Source organism: Bos indicus x Bos taurus, chromosome 10 (genome assembly GCF_003369695.1).
Source record: "Bos indicus x Bos taurus breed Angus x Brahman F1 hybrid chromosome 10, Bos_hybrid_MaternalHap_v2.0, whole genome shotgun sequence".
Classification (NCBI taxonomy): domain Eukaryota; kingdom Metazoa; phylum Chordata; class Mammalia; order Artiodactyla; family Bovidae; genus Bos; species Bos indicus x Bos taurus.
In genome coordinates, this window is record NC_040085.1 from 30,485,290 (window position 1) to 30,505,381 (window position 20,092).

The 20,092-nt window shown below is 40.0% G+C and overlaps 1 protein-coding gene across 4 annotated transcripts in view; it reads right to left on the bottom strand.

The window, feature by feature from the left end:
* Nucleotides 1-20,092, bottom strand: part of INO80 (INO80 complex subunit) — a 123,697-nt gene that overhangs the window by 27,783 nt on the left and 75,822 nt on the right. For 3 of the 4 annotated variants that reach the window (XM_027553582.1, XM_027553580.1, XM_027553581.1), the window contains 4 exons: nt 15,795-15,935; nt 12,779-12,832; nt 10,010-10,235; nt 5,152-5,279 (listed from right to left, as the gene is read on the bottom strand). In XM_027553582.1, the coding sequence (XP_027409383.1) occupies nt 5,152-5,279; nt 10,010-10,235; nt 12,779-12,832; nt 15,795-15,935 (549 nt within the window). The remainder of the gene's footprint in view (nt 1-5,151; nt 5,280-10,009; nt 10,236-12,778; nt 12,833-15,794; nt 15,936-20,092) is intronic. The other variant, XM_027553583.1, reaches the window with a different exon arrangement.

The following is a 20,092-nucleotide window of genomic DNA, read 5'->3' on the forward strand; positions in this document are numbered from 1 at the left end:
CATCATCAACATAAAGAAAGAGTTAACTGGGCACTTGAAAAAATAAAGGCAAATGTTTACATATCCCTAACAAACTTTCCATTCTGAGACTTCTTTTTTATTTCAAAGTTGTCTCTGGTGTTCATTTTAACCCAATTTCACTGTCATAAAACAATCTGAAGGAAAGTCAGTATGATCCACAAACCTGCAGACCTAGTGTAACTTTATTTTTCTAGACACGCCTCCTCCCTTGAGGTTTATCACCAGCAAAAAGTGAGACTTCTCTCAATGTCTACAATTTCTCTTTTGTCCAAGCAAAACCATGCCTCCTATCCTTGAGGTTTATCACCAGCAAAAAGTGAGACTTCTCTCAATGTCTACAATTTCTCTTTTGTCCAAGCAAATCGTACCAAGTGAGTACAATATGGCAGTTATCCTTCCTTTATCTAATACAAAGCCCTATGGAGCAAGACCTGATCACAAGGCTCTGAAGGGCCCACCACAATCTGCCTTCACCCTACTTGTTATTCCCCTTTCTTCTATACCATATGCTCCAGTTACACTGAACTAACCCCCGCTTTCCCAATCCACACAATGTCATGTACCCTCCAACCTCCATGCCTTTTTACATGTGGCTTCCTTAGTCTGCAAATGCCCTTCTTCCTCATGGTTGAAATTCTATTTAAGTTCGGTTTTATGTCATTGTATGTGAAGCCTTCCTGAAGTGACCAAGTTAGAAATAAATGTATCCCTCCTGCTATCTTCAGCTCTGGTCATGCTTTATTTTTGGCATTAGTATCAGGGTACATTTGACAGTTATTTGTGTGACGTACATATATATAAATTCTTCACTCAACACATCTCTTGAAGTCAAAGACCACATTTAACTGGTGTTTACCTCTGCCTGGCAGAACACCTCCCTCATAAAAAGAAATGAACTAAACAGGAAAAATATAGTGTGGTTGCAAACACAAATTTCCTTCTTTTTTTTTTTTTTCCCACAAATTTCCTTCTATCATTTCTAAGACCTAATGAAAATGTTAGTTTACAGTGACCTCAATTTGCTTTTTTTATTCCATGGAGCAGTTATAAAATATTCAGTTTCCCCATATGTTCGGAACCATAGTTCCCAAAGGTTATTTGGAGTTCTAAGAAAATCAGCCCATAAATGATAGAATGTCTGTTTGGGATGAATCCTTCCCCAGTGAGGTACTTGCTGACTAGGCAACTTATACGACCCAGGGTCTCAAATATCATCATTAGCTATGGATTATCTGGATTTAATTCTGTGTTGTATTATTTTCATATATTGGTGCAGTGCAAGATTTGTCTGGGTTTCAGTACTTAACAATCACAACACATACAGCACCAGTTGGCTGACCCTTCCCAAGTACTCCTGTATTGCATAGAAAATATTGAGACTTATTTCCTTAAACTACAGACTCAGTTGCTTGATGCAATAGGAATGAATCTCAACAGGGATGATGCAGAGATAACATAAGTCATCTGTAGTGAGTTAAAGCTCTCTGCAAATACTAAACTATGGGGAGTGAAGGGGAGTGTCACAAACCAGGGTAAAATGGTGGTGGTAGGGAAAGTTCTGATATCCAGCTGGATGCCACCATCCCAACTGGACAAGGGCTCTATGCCTGTGTCCATAGTAGCCACATCAGCCAAGATCCTATATGTGACTTGGTAAATACAAAATAAACCAATAACATAACATTTAGTGACCTGCCATACCTTCCTCTATTTATGTCCTTAACTTCTACCCATGGCACACTAAAAGTACTTGGCCCTGGAAATTGCTTTCCTTTTTAAATCCCTTATCCAGAAATACTATTTGGATACCATGGGGAAAGATAAAATATTTCTGAAAACAGAATTCTATTTGGAAGATCTGACACATTCACTAGAAATTTAAACTAAAATCAGATTTTTGCCCAAGAGAAGGAGGCTATCAATCGTTTTAGAAAATACCGAACAAATACAAAGTGCCTTGATGTAGTATTTTTCCCAAAATGGAAACCTGGCCATAGAAAAGTGCGTGAGCTTTACTATCTTTTAGTTCTTCTGAATACCAGAAACAAACACATAGCCAGGGTTAAAGCACAGAACAAAAAACCCAAAAAGGCTGTTGGGTAAAAGAGATGCTAACGTACTCCACAGCTACACAGTCCCATGCAAGCTTTAATTTCTGCTCTACTGTAAGTTTTTCTTCCCTTTTTGATACACAAGATGCAAGATATCCAGGGAAAAAGACAATCCTGAAAACTCTTTACTCTAAAAAGTACAAACAAGTAAAAAAAACCACAACACTGTGAGAATGAAGACTCAAGGCCAAGGTGAAGATACTTTTTCTTTTTAATACTTGGTCATGTTTTAAAGTGGAACATGGCTCTAATCAAAGTTTACAGTGAAAGGTTCCATCATGAAAGTGACTGAAAAACCCATAATACTCTGAAAAGAATGAAAAATAAACCTAATCCTGCACTGTCCCAAGATCCACAACACATTTACACCTCTATGAATGATTCAGTTCAGTTCAGTCACTCAGTCGACTCCGACTCTTTGCGACCCCATGGATCACAGCACACCAGGCCTCCCTGTCCATCACCAACTCCAGGAGTTTACCCAAACTCATGTCCATCGAGTTGGTGATGCCATCCGACTATGAATGATTAGACATGTATTAAACACTGTGGGCACTGTAATTCTATGCCCACAAAATAAATTTGGAGGACAACCTCTTGGAATACAAAATGTAATTCATTTGAGTAAACAGTATTAAAACAAATGAACAGACTGAAAAAAAAAAAAAGAAACTTTTAAATTTCATGTTGAAGGAAAATAGCACAGTAGTACCAGGAATAGTACAATGGTAAGGAAACTAGACAACAGTTTCACTTTAATTTTTCAGTATAAACAGCTGCAAAACTTGCTGGCTTCAGCATCCTAGATGCATGTTATACACATGGCTAAAGAATGTTAGCAGTTGTGAAATGCAGGCTTTGAATTGGCTTTTCCCTAATTTATAATTCCCCTTAGAGTGTTGCAACTACATTTAGAGAAGGTTCTCAAGCTGCCAGTATTTGCTAAGCCTACCCACACAGTCCATCCCCTCTAAAAATGCTGCTGGATCATAGAGACAGAGGGACCCTGGTGAATAGGGTTTAGGGCACTCATCCTGAACAAAACTCATCTGAATATACTTTGAATTACTTATCTTAGTAATAAGTAATATTTATGAATACCTAGAAATGTGCAGTATACAGAATAAAGGACTAAAATGCAGGACTCTGTCAAACTTAACCTATACACATTCACCTTCATCTACCAGCGCTAGCTTATGTTTTGGTGGCACTCCCTTTTTTCTGGAACTTCCCTTTAATGTGAACCAGCTTTTAAGACTTTATAACATATTGATATAGCCTTGGGGAAACAAGATCACTGACTCCCTCACAAAATCCTTAGCATATTGCTTTTTTCTATAATTCTAATCAGTGAAACATTACTACTTCATCTATACTTTCCTGACTCTTCAGGAAAAGGCAAGAACATTTTATCTAAAAAAAGTCCCGCTGAAGGAAAGTTACTCATATTGTTTTGGCATCATTTAGTTTGAGCAGAATATTAAGGATTCAGGCACAGACTTTTAGAACAAATGTATGGATACCAAGGGGGAAAGGGAGGGGAGTGGGAGGAACTGGGAGACTGGGACTGACACATATACACTACTGATACTATATACAAAATAGGTAACTCATGAGGACATACTGTACAGCACCGGGAGCTCTACTTAAAGCACTGTGGTGACTTTACAGGGAAGGAGGTCCAAAAGGGAGGGCATACATGCATATGTACCACTGACTCATTTTGTTGTACAGCAGAAACTATCACAACATTCTAAAGTAACTACACTCCCAATAAAAATCAAAAAAAAAAAAAAGAAATAGATGACCTACTCACAATATAAACCAGAAACTTTTGCTTGTTGACAGCATTCTAGAGGCTAAATAAATACTTTTTATTAAACATAAAACTTGGGTGATTAAATTGACCTTGAATATCATTTGTTATGTCTCTTGCTAAAAGAAGTTGCCTGCTTATGTAAGAGCCTGCCACTGAATTCAGATAAACTCACTGTAAAATTCAGTGAGCCAGCCTTGGCTTCTGAAGAACCTAAAATTCTTCCTATTGCTACCCTTCTTTCCTTCTGTATTGAATAGAATAGATAGAATCTATTCTATTATAGATAGAATCTCTAACTCTCTTATTTCTAGATAGGGATAATCATGGTCCAGTTTCTACTTATTTACTACCAACTAGTCTCTGAGTAGCACGGTTAAAATTTAAAGCCTTAGATAGTTAAAACACATGAAAAAAACATGAGAATATTTATACACTATCGACATCCAGGTGCTTTAGTTTCTTGACGGATGATTTTCCAAATTTTTTGCACTAAAGACTAACTCTAGTGGTCTGTGATCATTATCCTCATTTTCACTCCTCTGTTTATATGTCCATGACTTTCTCTCCCTCAAATAATAAGCCACTACTTCAGCAATAAGAAAGCAGAGCACAAGTCAACCCAGAGGTAACAAAAGAAACAAAATATGTCCTGCAAAATAAGACAGAGCTCTCTCTCTCACCATAATCCACTGGTTGCCAACTTTGGTTATATATTAGAAGCACCTTGGGAGCTTTTAAATATCCTGATGCCTAGGCTTTGTTCTCAACTTTTAACATAAGAATCTCTGAGGATGGGACCAGACATTCATATTTGTTAAAGCTCCCCCAGAAGACTGCAAAATGTCATCAGGTTGAGAATTACTACACTAACTCAGGTAGAACAGCTGCTCTCTAATAGAGAACTAACTCCAAATCTTGTTTTCCATATGGAATTTCAGAGGACTTTTCAAGAAATTCCTAGGCTCTGATCTACCTGAAAATTAGGGAATTTCTTCCCTAGTAAAGGGAGGGAAGAGAGGATTCTATTTCATTGCTATAAAGAAGGAGGAAGAAGTCCTTTACACACTTTCATCTCCACCAGAAGTTGCTTTCTCTGCCTTTACAGATGGTAAAAGCATGAAGAATGATGTTAGCCATACACGTCTGATTCTTGCGAGTTAACTGCCAAAGTGTCCTAGTCCCCACAATTCTTTCTCCTACCTCCAGCAGGTCTATCATCCTGGTCATCTGGGAGTAGATAAGGACCCTATGTCCTTGAGACTTGAGCCGAGTCAGCAGGACATCAAGGGCATACAGCTTTCCACTGTCAGTGATGAGGCTCTCCTTGCCTAGGGAGAAGAAAAGAGGGAAGTGGAAAATTGTATTTAATTGAAGCAGCAAAATCACTCACTGCAAAGCTGTATGCAGCCAAAATTACTACAGCCAGGATGCTTGTCCATCAGGAGAGCAGGAAAGTACTCTCAAGAAGAATGCAAAGTGCTTTAAAATCATATCCAGTAGTGTTCTGGGAAGACACACCCTGAAGGAGGGAGGGAGGTCCCTTTCCAACTGACAGTTCCCAATAAGACATTTGCTAAGCAGCTAAGGTACCTGAAAATTTCCCTGTTTCACATTCTTATTCAAGAGGCAGCAGGTCGTGTGGACATCTAAGAGTAACATCCATGCCATACCTGCTCTAAGTGACCTGAGAAGTCTGTTTTTCCTTTGTTCATCCTATCTCTAGGTATCTCTTTCTGCCAGTTCTATGGCTAAATTAAGGTTTACCTCCTGAAGGCATGAGAATGTAGAGAAACAAGGGCTTCTCTTCAGTTCAGTTCAGTTCAGTCGTGTCTGACTTTTTGCGATCCCATGGACTGCAGCACGCCAGGCTTCCCTGTCCATCACCAAGTCCCAGAGCTTGTTCAAACTCATGTCCATTGAGTCAGTGATGCCATCCAACCACCTCATCCTCTGTCGTCCCCTTCTCCTGCCTTCAATCTTTCCCATCATCAGGGTCTTTTCCAATGAGTTGGCTCTTCGCATCAGGTGGCCAAAATATTGGGAGTTTCAGCTTCAACATCAGTCATTCCAATGAATATTCAGGATTGATTTCTTTTAGGATTGACTGGTTTGATCTCTCTGCAGTCCAAGGGACTCTCAAGAGTATTCTCTAACACCACAGTTCAAAACCATCAATTCTTCATCACTCAGCTTTCTTTATGGTCCAATTCTCACATCCATACGTGACTACTGGGAAAACCATAGCTTTGACTAGATGGACCTTTGTCAGCAAAGCAATGTCTATGCTGTCTAGGTTGGTCATAGCTTTTCTTCCAAGGAGCAAGCGTCTTTTAATCTCATGGCTGCGGTCACCATCTGCAGTGATTTTGGAGCCCAAGAAAATAAAGTTCTTACCTGCCCCTAAAGACATTTAAACACCAAGAAATACACTAAAAAACAAAACAAAATAAAAAACACTCTCTTTCAGATGATTTCAAATAGGTTGGCTGGTAAATATCATTATCCTAAGCTGTAATTTAATAAAGGCACTAGGGCTTATTCAGCTTTTTCAGAAAGAATGTGGGTTTCTGTGAAATGGAAGCTGCTCTCACTCACCAATTTGTGCCTCCTTCCTCCTCCCATTAAAAAAAAAAAAAAAAAAGGCATTTCAGCTGGAGATCTTTAGAGAACACTTAACTCAGAAATTTTCATCTTATCCATTCAGTATCATTCAACTCCCATCACATTTCAGGAAGTAGAGTTTCCTGTTTGCAGACTGGTCCATAAACATGCCCTAACAATTGCTGATATTAGGAGGGGAAGAGATGAAACTTAGGGGGATGAGAGAGGTAAGAGTATATTTGGAAGTGGATGTGGGACATAAGAAGGGAGACAGAACGGCTAGAAATATCACATACACAACTACTAAAAATAAAACAAGAAAACTGTTAAGAAAACCATATTGTCTACTTTTAGTTTCTAGGTTTGAACCCATGGTTTTTTTCCTCTGAACTACAGAAGCTGACTGTTGAGAGCAATCCAAAAGTTTTCAATGGTCATTTCTCTGTTCTCGCCACTATCTGCCAAGTGCACAACTGATTGTATAAACTGAATGAGAACGGATGTGCTGACAGCATCACAACAAATCATCAGCCACTCTGTTTTTGCTACAAAGCCACAGGTCCTGGATGTTTACTCCTCTGCGCTACAGCCTGCCTTTTCCCACCTTCGGAACATTGCCAGGCCACATTTCTCTCCCTACCCCCACTCCCTGACGCTGTGGCACACACCTTTGTTCAGTCTCTTTGTTTGGTCCTGTTTAGATTATTGAAATGCTCTCCTTTTTGTTGGTCTCTTGACCAACACAATCAAATGACTGCAGCTGGGACAGAACTGACTGCTAAGCCCTCTTGCTGGCACCAGACAAGGAGGCCTGTATAAATTCCCAGTCTGATCAGGCAGGCAATGCTTTCATAACAACTCCAAGGGTTTCTCCTTGTCACAATTACCCTTCTCTTTTAATTGGGTTCCCTGGGGTCCCTCAATTTTGATAGCTCCTAAACATTCCCCACAGAGGTACCAATCAGCTTCAGACAATAAGTTTCCTTGTTTCTCATTAAAAGCACAGGAAGGGGAAAAAAAAGAAACCCATATATTTTTCAGTCACTGAGTAAGAGTGGGCAAGCTAAGAGCATCAGATTTCTGCAGCTTGCTTATCTCCTCTTTCCACTCGCATATACTCCCTCAAGACAAATATTTAAGCATATACAAATCTGTCTTGTGTGTGAATTTTGAGAAGTTTCAATTCATCTCAAAATCACGATTCGATGATTTTCACACATTCCTGCTTCTCACATCTACTTTACTTTGCTAAGCAGAACGCACTGATGCTAGGATTAGGAAAACTCAAAGATGAAGATGTACATATACACTTAGAAGAGAACTCTGATGAACCTAAAAGCAGCAAGAAACTGTACCTAATGTTAGCTTGTTACTGCTTAGGCGGGGGAGATGGAAGTGGATGGACTGATTTCTTTGGACTTGCCTGAAGGAAAAGATCAAAAAGAAAGTGACCAGCAACACCCTTAAAACACTTAAGCAGAAAAATGTTTTCTTCCATGGCACATACCAGTGCCTTCTGGGCCTGACATCCATTACTCAATTTTCAGGAGCTACCAAAGTTGCCCTGGACAAAAATACCACCTGTAGCTAAGCAGGGCATAGAGTCAAGAAGAGCACAATTCCCAAGAAAATAGAGTGATTCTGCCAAGTCAAACCTGAGCCCAGCCCCTTCTTTAAAACAGAAGCTCAAAAAATGGTGAGATGAACAGACCTACGCTACCATCTTGCAATCTTTCCTACAATCCTGAAATGCAACCTTATAGTATTTTCACTTAGACACAAGCTCTTACTGACCACAGTATAAGATGTTGGGTCACCGACAAATTAATGTATCCAATGGCAGTAAAATTAGGATAACAGGTAAAAGACAATCTCCTTTTTCCAAAGAGAGGAGACTTTTGAAGGGACTGTACATACTTCTCTTGGTGAAACACAGAGACACATTCAAGGTGTGAAATCCAGGAGATTCTTGATCAGTCTTGCAAGGAATATAATGAAACCAACTCTTCCCAGGGAAACAGAAAATGTAAAAGTACAGAGGAAAGAGAGATAAAATACAGGTTCCAGTGACCCCCTCCACCCCCCACTGCCCTGCCCAGCCAGTCTACTGAGCACAATGGGGTCAGTGAGGAGCTGGTTGGTTCTCACAGTAAACAGCCAGTGAGGCTGGTGCTTTTTATCGATGCGAAAAGAACTCAGACACTTCCTGCTATTTAAACAAGGTCCATTTTTCTTTCAAAGAACAGGAAAAGCCACAAGAGATTCCCACAGCGCCAGCAATAAGCCTTCTCCTTGTGTACTGGGAACTTGGGAGTCAGAATGAAGAAGGGAGAAAGGAGAAATAAGGTCTTATCTTGTTTCTTTCAACACCTGTGCCCATCTTCTGCCTGGGACTCTGTGGTTTCCAAACCCGCTGGATTCTATTCCTCTATTCCTACTACCATCCAGGTCTGCTTTATACCTGAGCTTCCCCTTATTTTCCAACAACAGACCTGCACCCACTGCTTTCATCTAATTTAAGTCAGATATGAAGTCATATAAATACTGCTCTTGTATATACAAAACGGTATCTTCCAGTTCAAAGCACCCCCAAAGCAACTAACAGGTTGACCCAAAGTCCCTCAACACTTGACAAAGTTAACATTAAATGGAAAAGCCAGGCCTTAAAGCCTAGAACCCAGTTACCTATTAGAAACAGCAGAACCTTTGTTTTGAACACTTAACTCTAGTTTACTTCCTTCATATGTCTGGAAGATGAACACACTCAAAGTGGCAGAGAAGCTGGACAACTGAAACAAACGTGGAAGCTTTAAGCTCCTACTTCAGTGTGCCAGCAGGTGTAACAAAGAACATAAGCCTATGAATCCTGTATTCAGTTTCCTTAAAAGTAGTCTCACTAAAACGAAGATGAAAACCTAGTTTCCTTTCAACCCTCAACCCTGACCCTAGGAGGTCTGGGAATCCGCTAGCATTTTGGCACAGAACACTGTTTTTCTTCTGGTTATCATTCAGATCTCTAGTGCTTCGTGCAGAACACTGTTTATGCTACTTAAACTAGGCTTTCTGCAAGTGACGACATTCTCATTCATTCCACTGGCAAGGGCACAAGACAACTGTACTCATTCGACCTAAAGCCTTTCCTACCACATTTATTTTCCTACACTCCCTGCACTGCAGCCCCATCCCCGCCCCAACCCCGGCTCCTGGCCCCCAAAGAGTGGTATTCCTTTCTTTTGTCAAAAGAGAGTATTTAGGCAGAAATCTAAAATAGATTTCTCTTTCCAGTCAAGTCACACATTACTTAAGTATTCTTACCTATAGTCACTAAGGGTAAAAGAGGAAATAGAAACACTAAGAACTCTTGAATTCCAAATATTTGAAACCACTGCATGAAGTTAACACCCTGGTTCTTCCCTTGCCAAAGAATGAACATATGCCAAGAGAAAGGAGAACTCACCTGGAATTCTGATGAAAGACCAGCCATTCTGAGGCCTAATGCTCCACAGTCCTCCAGCTGGTTCTGGAAAGAACTGGGACCGTCGATTTAGCCAGTCTGCTGCCAGTTCAGGGGCCCCATTCAACAAACACTGCTTGGCTGCCAGGCTCCCTCCTTCCTTCAACACTCGCCGCTCATATTCTGCACTTCGGTCATTGCAGTAAGAATCCAATGGCACTGCGGTGACCTGCAGGCAAAGATTCACGTAAGATGGTTCTTTCACATTTTCCACACGCACTAAGTCCTTTGGGAACTTTGACTTTGAAATCAGATTTATGTGGATAATTCTTAGGTAGTGGTTTTAACTTCCCTGCTCTGACAAACTTAATAACTGACTTAGTGAGGTTCCCCAGGTAAAAGGCCAATCTCCATTACATGAACTTACAACAAACTAAGGATCCAGAGACTGCTGGAGTTTGGAGATATCTGGGATACTAGGTCAGGAGTAATTCTATAGCAAGAGTCACTCTGCCATCTCCCTTCACTGCCACAGTGCTTTTGGCAAAGTTCTATAAGCCATACACAGTGTGGTGAGGCCACAAAGGGAGTGTGAGACAGCCATCATTAAAGAACTGAAGAGTATTCTCCTGGCGCATCGGAAGCTGTCTTCAACGCTTCTGTGGCACATCGCCCAAGTTTATCAACATTTGTTTTTCCTCTTCCCTGACCAGGCTGCTGACTGACAAACCCAATGGAAGATAACAGAGTCTTTCTTTCAGGATATAAGCTGTGGGGAGCACTAGGTGGTAGGGAACAGAGAAAGCAGTTGGCAGAGAGTAGTGAATTCATTTCTGGGCTAGGGCAGAGGCTTTGCACAAATTTTTATCCCACCACAAGATGGATCTAAATTCAAATGCTAACCCCCAACAGAAGTCTGTCAATTTAAAAACTTCACTTATTTTTTAATGCCCTGAGTCTATTCCCACGCTAATAAGCAACTATGCATTCAATTGTCTGTGAATCACCTGATAAGAAGTCTGAGGTTCCTTTTGTTAAAATTTGGAGGTTTTGATTATGTGTAAGCCCAGGTTGATAAAAAGGCTAAAGTCTCATTATTAGCAGAAAATTGCTCAGAAGAGTCATGGAGCTAGACCAAGAGATAGGAAGAATGTGGCTAGAAGGAACAAGGGCAGAGAGATCGGAGAGATCAGAACATAAAGTACTGTACCTAGTTATAAAGTATTATTGTTTCTATTATTTTTTAGAAGTTAAACATTTACGAAAATCTACCTTGCTACTAACTTCTCTATTTTTATGCTCATCAATATTTAGGGCAATGGTTGTCAAAAGAACCTTCTTGGGAGCTTATCTAATGTGCAGATTTTGATACAGGTCTAAGGGAGGAGTCATTAGTTCTAGGTTTTTGACACGCACCCAAGCACCTCATACTGTTCATGGCAGGAGGAGAAGGGGGCAACGGAAGACAAAATGGTTGGATGGCATTCACCGACTCAAGGGACATGTGTCTGAGCAAACTCCAGAAGATGGTGAAGGACAGGGAAGCCTGGCATGGTGCAGTTTATGGGGTCGCAGAGTCACGACTTAGCAACTGAACAACAACAAAGCCAAACCTTGAGAAATACTGCCTTGGAACAAATAAACATACAGATAGCTAACTATGGGGCCACTGGTTTCTGCTGGAAACTAGTAGTACTAGTGTTAGTCGTTCAGTTGTGTCCGACTTTTTGCAACTCTATGGAACGTAGCCCGCCAGGTTCCTCTGTCCATGGGATTCTCCAGGCAAGAATACTAGAGTGGGCTGCCATGCCCTTCTCCAGGGGATCTTCCTAACCCAGGGATTGAACCCCAGTCTCTTACATTGCAGGCAGATTCTTTACCATCTGAGCCATGAGGATTTAACCAGAGGATACCAAAACTGGAGAAAGAACATCATTTACCAATTTACCAAAGAGTACACTACTCGGGCATGCAGATGAAGCTAAACTGAGTTTGCTAGGAAGCAGTGCCATCTATGGTCCAGATGCAAAACTACACTGGGTAGCCGGCTGAGACCCCGCACTCCAAAACCTAGAAGTGTGAAGTGAAAGTCGCTCGGTTATGTCCAACTCTTTGCAATCTCATGGACTATTCAGTTCATGGAATTCTCCAGGCCAGAATACTGGAGTTGGGGGTAACCATTCCCTTCTCCAGGGATCTTCCCAAACCAGGGATAGAACCCAGATCTCCCATATTGCAGGCAGATTCTTTACCAGCTGAGCTACCAGGGAAACCCCCAAACCTAGAAAGGCGCAGGCATAAATAAATTTACATAGACAGTGTTAGAACAGGTTTTGGTAATCTCATATCACATTTACCCACTGCAAAAGGAGTTTGTTCTCTTGCTTTCAAGTTATTCATTTTTTCCCACTGAAAGCTGAACATAGGCAAATAAAGACTGAAAACACAAAGCAGATGATTAAAAATTTTACACTCAAAGATGACCACTTTAATTTTCTTTAAATTTTACTGAAGTATAGTTGATTTATAATGTTGTATTAATTTCTGCTATATAGCAAAGTGACTCAGTTATACATATATATATATATTCTTTTCCATTATGGTTTATCACAGGATATTGAATACAGCTCCTGTGCTATACAGTTGGCCCTTGCTGTTTATCCATCCTATGTATAAAATAATTTACATCTGCTAATTCCAAACTCCCAATCCTTTCCTTCCTCCCCCTTCTCCCTTGCTATTTTTTTTTTTTTTAAGAAAAGCAGAACTTACATTGGAATTATATAAAAACTTTGGGCCCATGTTCTTGAGGTGAAAAGTCAAAAGCTAGAAAATCATAAAGGAACAAGGTGAAAACAGTTGACACAGGAAAGAATGTTTTTCCTGTCTGGACTCATTTCTAGTCACTCTTTTACAGTTTAAAAACAAAACAACTTTTTAAAGTTACAAACGTTCTCCTGTTTTCCAATTTCATTTTGCTGATAGCCTTCCAAATTCAGGATTAAAAACTAGGAGATTCCGAGGGCACAGCTCGTAGTGAAATATTTTTTAATGTTTCGTTAAGCTTACTTGGCAGGAGCCCTGAATCAAGATATATACAGAATCACAGAATATCATGCTTTAAGTACATAAGCAGTAAACCCACGAGGTCCAAAAGGAGGCAAACATGTCCATTTCTACTTAAATTATGCCTTCCAAGTCAGCTGTATCCTAAACAGCCCACCTCCACCCATTCTGCCCACCCCAAGCAGCTTTCCCAACTGCTCAGAAGCAGGGGAGATGAAGTATGACATACCATTCCTGCCTCCCCACAAATGGAAATGCACACTCCCTTTCGTCTCACATGAGCTGACCCCTGGTGTTGCTTCATTAACTTTCTAAACTCTAGTATCTTTAGGGGCTGCCTCCTCAAGCATTCAGCGCGTCCTTCCTGAGGACATGTAGATTCCTGCTCTAGCTCTAAGAAGCGTGACCGCTCCAAGCACTTTAGTTTTTTGGTATGATGAATTCCCAGGGTCTTAGTTTATTAACCTTGCAGAACGATTTCCTCAGCTAATGATAATTCCTTCCTTAGTGACACAGTTCATCCTGAACTGACCCTAAAGTTTTCATAGCATGTGCCATGGAAATTAATTTGTCTTAACTCAAGGCCAGGGTTGAGGCTTCAAAGGAAATCAGTTTCTCTCCATCACAGATAGGTTTGAAATCAATATAATTAAAATCTCTCAGGAAATATTGCCTTACTCACACCCCAGGCCTGATCTGAAGACATGTATAAAACATTCAGACATGTTAAAAACTTTTCTTCCCGTCCTTGTAATTATGGTGTGATTACTCCCATTTCAGATTTAGCACAAGCTACTGAAGAAACTCTACAAACAAGTATGGGGAGAAGGGCAGAAAAGGCAAGGGTGCTGGAGAGGAACCCTTCAGCCAGATGAGAAAAGCTTTCTCTTGCTTCCTGCTTGCCCCCATACCTTTACACGATTATAGTCTTCTTCAAGTTACTACTGCTTTTTAGGGGCTTTTTAGGGAAATATCAGTACCAGACATGATAGTTCAGACTTCAGCCTCCTCAGAAATAATACTTAAGTAGAATAGTGGGAATTTTTATGTGTAAATATGTCAGGAAAGTGGGGTTATTCTTCAGAGTGGTTGGCTACAGAGCTCCAAGTGGTATAAATGAAAAATTTTATGTCCATAAATGCAATTACGGTCCAGGGCAGTTCACTCTTTATTGGCTCCATAAAACATGGGGAATATGAGAAGTAAAAATGTCCTGACAACCCTCTCTCAAAAATCTAGACTTCCTCTTATAGGTCTCTTTGTATACATTACAGATTAGAAGGAAAAAAGGAAACAACTACACAACTATGAAGCCTGAAGGCTGCTTTCTATGTAAGCACTTGGCTTTAAATGTTGCCTAGAAAAAGTGCTTTTCCCTACATCAATTTAAGCTTCAAATACCAAGAATGCTTTGGAAGAAGTGGGTACATACAAAACCCAAATACTTTCTGGATAATCAGTATAAATCAAACAAAGTTGATCACGGGAAGAGAATCACGTTTGTGTAGAACAGGATCAGCAAAGAAATTCAGGCAGGCAGGAATCAACGGGCCTCAGTACTATCATCTCATTTCCACCTGTCATCTTTCTTTGGACCTCATGCCAGATTCTGACCTTTGATAACTTAATGAAGTAAGGATGTAAGCTTATATAAACAGTGGTAGAAAAACATCACAAAGAAGATTTAAAGTCTTCACCTTCTTTGAATGGAACTGTGAAAACAGTAGTCTTGCTAGGATAAGTGGTGAAAACAAGATTAAAAACACAGAAGGGTAAGAAAAGTCAACCTCTTAAGTGTGTCCTGGGCTAACTGAAAGCTGCCCCTTAAAGCAAATGGAAACAAGCTGGAAAGACAGAAGCTAGTTTTCGCTCTAACAGCAGCCTGGCCACATCTTTACTTTGCCCCTCTCCCTTCATGTACTTCTTTGTGGTTTTAAGAGAGCTTCTGCCTGGCTCTGATTAGAAAGACATGAAAGAGTGGAAGATGTAAGCAAAGTAAACAGCTGCAGTGTTCCGGGAAAGCCTTTGCAGCGACACTGTCAGCTATCACCAGAGGGCCCTGTTTTGACAAACAGGGTATTAGGAAGGATCTAACAGCTGTTTAAAGTTGAAGCCACAATAGAAATTACTCCCAATCTACAAGTAAGACTACAACTACTGAATGGAAGATATGGCACAATAGTCATTTTTCAGAGGGAACATACTTGTGAAGGACAGTCCAGGCAGGGCTGCTGAAGAAAGCTAAGAAGTTTCTTGATGCTGGAGTGTTAGGTTTCCCTTTGTTATATGGAGTCTATACCAAGGTGATAAGGCCAGATCAAATCTCCCTCCCAATCTGGCCCCAGCCTCTGAAAAACCTTCAAAAACTTCAACACAGGTGACAAATGGCTCCCTTTCCTTTTCAAATATTCCACTGTCCCTGTCCCTGCTACTGGGTGGTAATCCACCTGACAGACGGCCTGCTCCCATGGTAGTTTAGAACCCCGGACTAACTAAGAGGAACTACACAGATGCAACATCAGAGAAAGAAGCCACTTCTAGCTGCCATACAGTGGTTCTCAAACCAACACAATTCAAAGTGAGGGATACTGTCTTAGGAAAGCTAGGACCACAGATCCTCTTTCTAAATACTGAGCATTCTTGTCAAGACATGGACCCCTTGAAAACTTGTTTATTTCTTTAAACACCACCTATTTTATTGCTTCCTTACTGCGGCACTTACTCGTGGACTGGCCACACACAAAAAAGATGGCAGCTCAGTGAGCAGGCAGCAACGAAGCGAGGAGGTAGCTGATCTCCGCTGATGGATGACCTGGTCTGAGTAGCCACTCACTGCTTTACAGTGGCTGCTGAAAACCAGAGACTACAAAACAAAGATGCAAATTAGTGCTACTGACAATTGCTTAATGTAAGCAACACCGAAAAAAAGTCACAGTCAAGGTTCATGCTAATTTCAAAATGTGCTTTTATCAGTGTACTTTAAGTAAATGTCATCTCTAATTCTACCTTTTTCTGGAAGTGAATACTGTTTATTATCAATAGCTACAGCAAAATTTTCATTAGACAAAACAACATTTTGTGTATCTCAAGGAAAAATTGGTTCATTGTTAAACTGTCGATACAAACCCGTATTTTGAGTTAAAGACGATGACCAACAATATTTCCTCCCAAATTCATTTAGGCAGATGAGTTTAGTATTACATGCGTGTACTAACAATGCAGTATAGTTCTAGCAAGGTTAGATGTTCTATTTATTTGGAGACATCAATACAAGTGGTCAGGAACAAGGAACAGTCTCTTTAGTTTCTCTAACTACCATTTAAAAAATTAAATCCTTTACTTACATTACTGTATGAATTCATTTTAAGAGACTTAAAGCTCATGTTAAAGCTTCAGTTTGCAGTCATTCATATGAAAGATTTTTTTAAGTATGGAACGTTCACATACAAAGAAGCAGTCAGTGGGATTAGAGTATTATATATTGTAGATGCAGTTCCTTCTTCAGTTCAGTGTTAAGACACTTTATCTTTGGATCTTCGTTCTTGATTATTTCATTTATCTGTCTTATTCGTTTCTCAAGGCAAATCAGTATACAAATAACCATAACAAATAACCATATGAATGAAGATAATACAAAAAACTGCAAGAAGAACAGTAACCAGGACCCACTGCAGGAGAATAACAGTTGTAATTCCAACTGCAGGAGAATAACAGTTTGTAATTCCAACCAAATCTCCTCAAAGCCTCTTTGTACGTATCTTCTCCTAAAGTACATGGATTCTTCAGGATCACAGTTTGAAAGACTCCACCTCAAGTGTCTAGTAAGACAGGTGCATCATAATCTACTTTAAAGAAGCAATCAGCATCTTCTAAATAACAGTCATGAACAAACTGAAAGGCTTTAACTGCTGGGATGCCTTTCAGTTCAGTTCAGTTGCTCAGTCGTGTCCAACTCTTTGCGACCCCATGAATCGCAGCACACCAGGCCTCCCTGTCCATCACCAACTCCCGGAGTTCACTCAAACTCACGTCCATCGAGTCAGTGATGCCATCCAGCCATCTCATCCTCTGTTGTCCCCTTCTCCTCCTGCCTCCAATGCCTCCCAGCATCAGAGCCTTTTCCAATGAGTCAACTCTTCACATGAGGTGGCCAAAGTACTGGAGTTTCAGCTTTAGCATCATTCCTTCCAAAGAAATCCCAGGGCTGATCTCCTTCAGAATGGACTGGTTGGATCTCCTTGCAGTCCAAGGGACTCTCAAGAGTCTTCTCCAACACCACAGTTCAAAAGCATCAATTCTTTGGTGCTCAGCTTTCTTCACAGTCCAACTCTCACATCCATACATGACCACCATGGAAAAACCATAGCCTTGACTAGATGGACCTTTGTTGGCAAAGTAATATCTCTGCTTTTCAATGTGCTATCTAGGTTGGTCATAACTTTCTTCCAAGGAGTAAGCGTCTTTTAATTTCATGGCTGCAGTCACCATCTGCAGTGATTTTGGAGCCCCAAATATAAAGTCTGACACTGTTTCCACTGTTTCTCCATCTATTTCCCATGAAGTGATGGGACCAGATGCCATGATCTTCATTTTCTGAATGTTGAGTTTTAATCCAACTTTTTCACTCTCCTCTTTCACCTTTATCAAGAGGCTTTTTAGTACCTCTTCACTTTCCGCCATAAGGGTGATGTCATCTGCATATCTGAGGTTATTGATATTTCTCCCGGCAATCTTGATTCCAGCATGTGCTTCTTCCAGGGATGCCTTTAGTGACTTCTAATCACACAGTTCGGAAATCTTTACAACCCTTTATTATGATGTTGGACTCATGTAGCTTTGACAGGTTTGGTAATTTTCTCCAGATGTTGAGGTCCAATCATTAACCAGGAAATAAGGTTAATCTTCTGATATCATTTTTCAATAATATTTGTATTCTCTTTATGTTCGCTAGCATCTGCACTGAGATTTATCCACCTTTCTACGTATTTATCTTCATTATCATCTGAATGCCTGAGGATCATTATGAAGATAAATAGATGAGGTGTCACCCTGTTCTTTCAATATTGAATACTGACAAGCTAGGATCAATTATAAAAAAACCTTATTGCTGACACATAGTTGAAGGTTAAAAAAAAAAAAAAAAGAATATATACACACACGTATATATAGCCAATTTTCTTGTGTTTTTTTGGAAGTTCACTTCTGACTATTAGTAACAGTTCTTGCCCCTCCGGGGGTGAAGATGACACAAGCCTAGCAACTGCTGCTCATCTGTAGTATTTCAAGGCTGCTAGCTGCAGTGTCCACCACCAGCCAGGTGGCTGAGATGGCAGCAGTGGCGGGCCTAAAGACTTTTGAATTCTTTACTAACTTTTAAAGACCAGTATCTAAACAGTATCTCAGTTAAGAATCTCTTAAAGTCAACCTCATTTTCAGTATTCTTAAATGGCAAAATCCAACAGGTAAGAGATGAAAAGAATGACTATTTCCTTCAATTATTTTCTCTTCAGCACTGTACCTATTAATAAGAAAGGGATACAACAGTCACTATAGGGAGTCTTTTAAACACATTATTTTGCTTGAGATACCTTTCTAGAAAAAAATGATAATTTTTTTCTAATGATAATTTTATTTCTGGGGTCGTCATTTCTAAATTAGGATGTGTTCATTTGTCTTATCTCAGCTAGGTTAAGATGGGATTCTCATTTGGAGTCACTAAATCAAGGTGATCTACAGCCGATCCCAGATTTAAAAAATAATTCACTAGTTTAAAATGCTCAACATACACAAGCCTTAGCTTTTAAGAAACCCTGACTACTCCTAGTACATTTCACTCATCTATACTTTTCTAGATTATTTTCTCTTAATATTGGTTTTATTAGATCTTCCCCAGTACAGGTGGTCCTTGGTACCATAGTGCCTCATTTCCTTCACACAATGACATGAAGGGCTAGGTATTGCTAGATACAGAAAAATTTAGTGCTTAACACAGAAGAACATAAAAGACACCTTAGACACTACTGTGTGGGATATGGGTGGGTGGGTGGTACAGAAAAAAAGGTTTATTACTTTTTTAGTCTATTTTGGCCTAAAACAGATTAGAAAAAAAGAACGCCACACAATGAGAGATGTGACTTGGTAATAAAGTGGTCACAGGTTTTGCTCTTCTGTTGTCCCTGCCTCATGTCCTGGACTATCACTATCTCATTACTCCGTAGGCACTGGCAATTGTGTGTCCTGCTGCCAGCACCATAATATGCACACAAGTGAAGGTAGGCTTCGTTAGAGTCTTCTGGCACCATGCAAGTCTCAAGTGAAAATCATAAAGCAGTATGATAGGCCCCACAGAGACATACTTCGTGCCACAGTGTAGCAGAGAACACACTGTTATCTGTATTTTCCCCTCAGATAAAGATGTGCCCATTTAACAAGGGGCCATATTTTGTTTTCCATGTCCTATTCAGAATTAAAAAGAGTACTTACGCTAAAGTTAGGTCATTACTTAGAAATTAATTTTCCGCTTTTGCTCTTAAAGAACACATCAAACTCAGATATAGAGAAACTGTCTCACTTAAAATGAAAGGGCACAGTGCTTATAGACCAATTGCTAAGATTACAAGGATTCTATTTTCACAGATGGAAATACAGAAAAAAACTGAAAACAATGGTTTTCCAGAGCTTTCCACAAGGGTGCTGGCAGCTCTCATGATTTCAGGAAATGATGATATACATACTGCAGTTGCAAATTAACATCTAGCGGAGGAGTTTTTGGAAACTTCCTGTTTGGGAGATTCTTCATCAATAGCCATTCAAAGCTCTCTAAGCATTTAATAGAGTACAGTGTTTAAAACTTAAAAAAAAACACACATCACTTTTTCCAAAACAACTCTTTATGTTTAGATTCTTCTGTATATTTTAAACTGCAAAATCTGAAATGCCCTCAATTTCTATGAATTAGCTGGCTCACTAGAGTTGTAGTGAGCCAGTTAACTCATATAATACCTAAGCAGACCATTACCA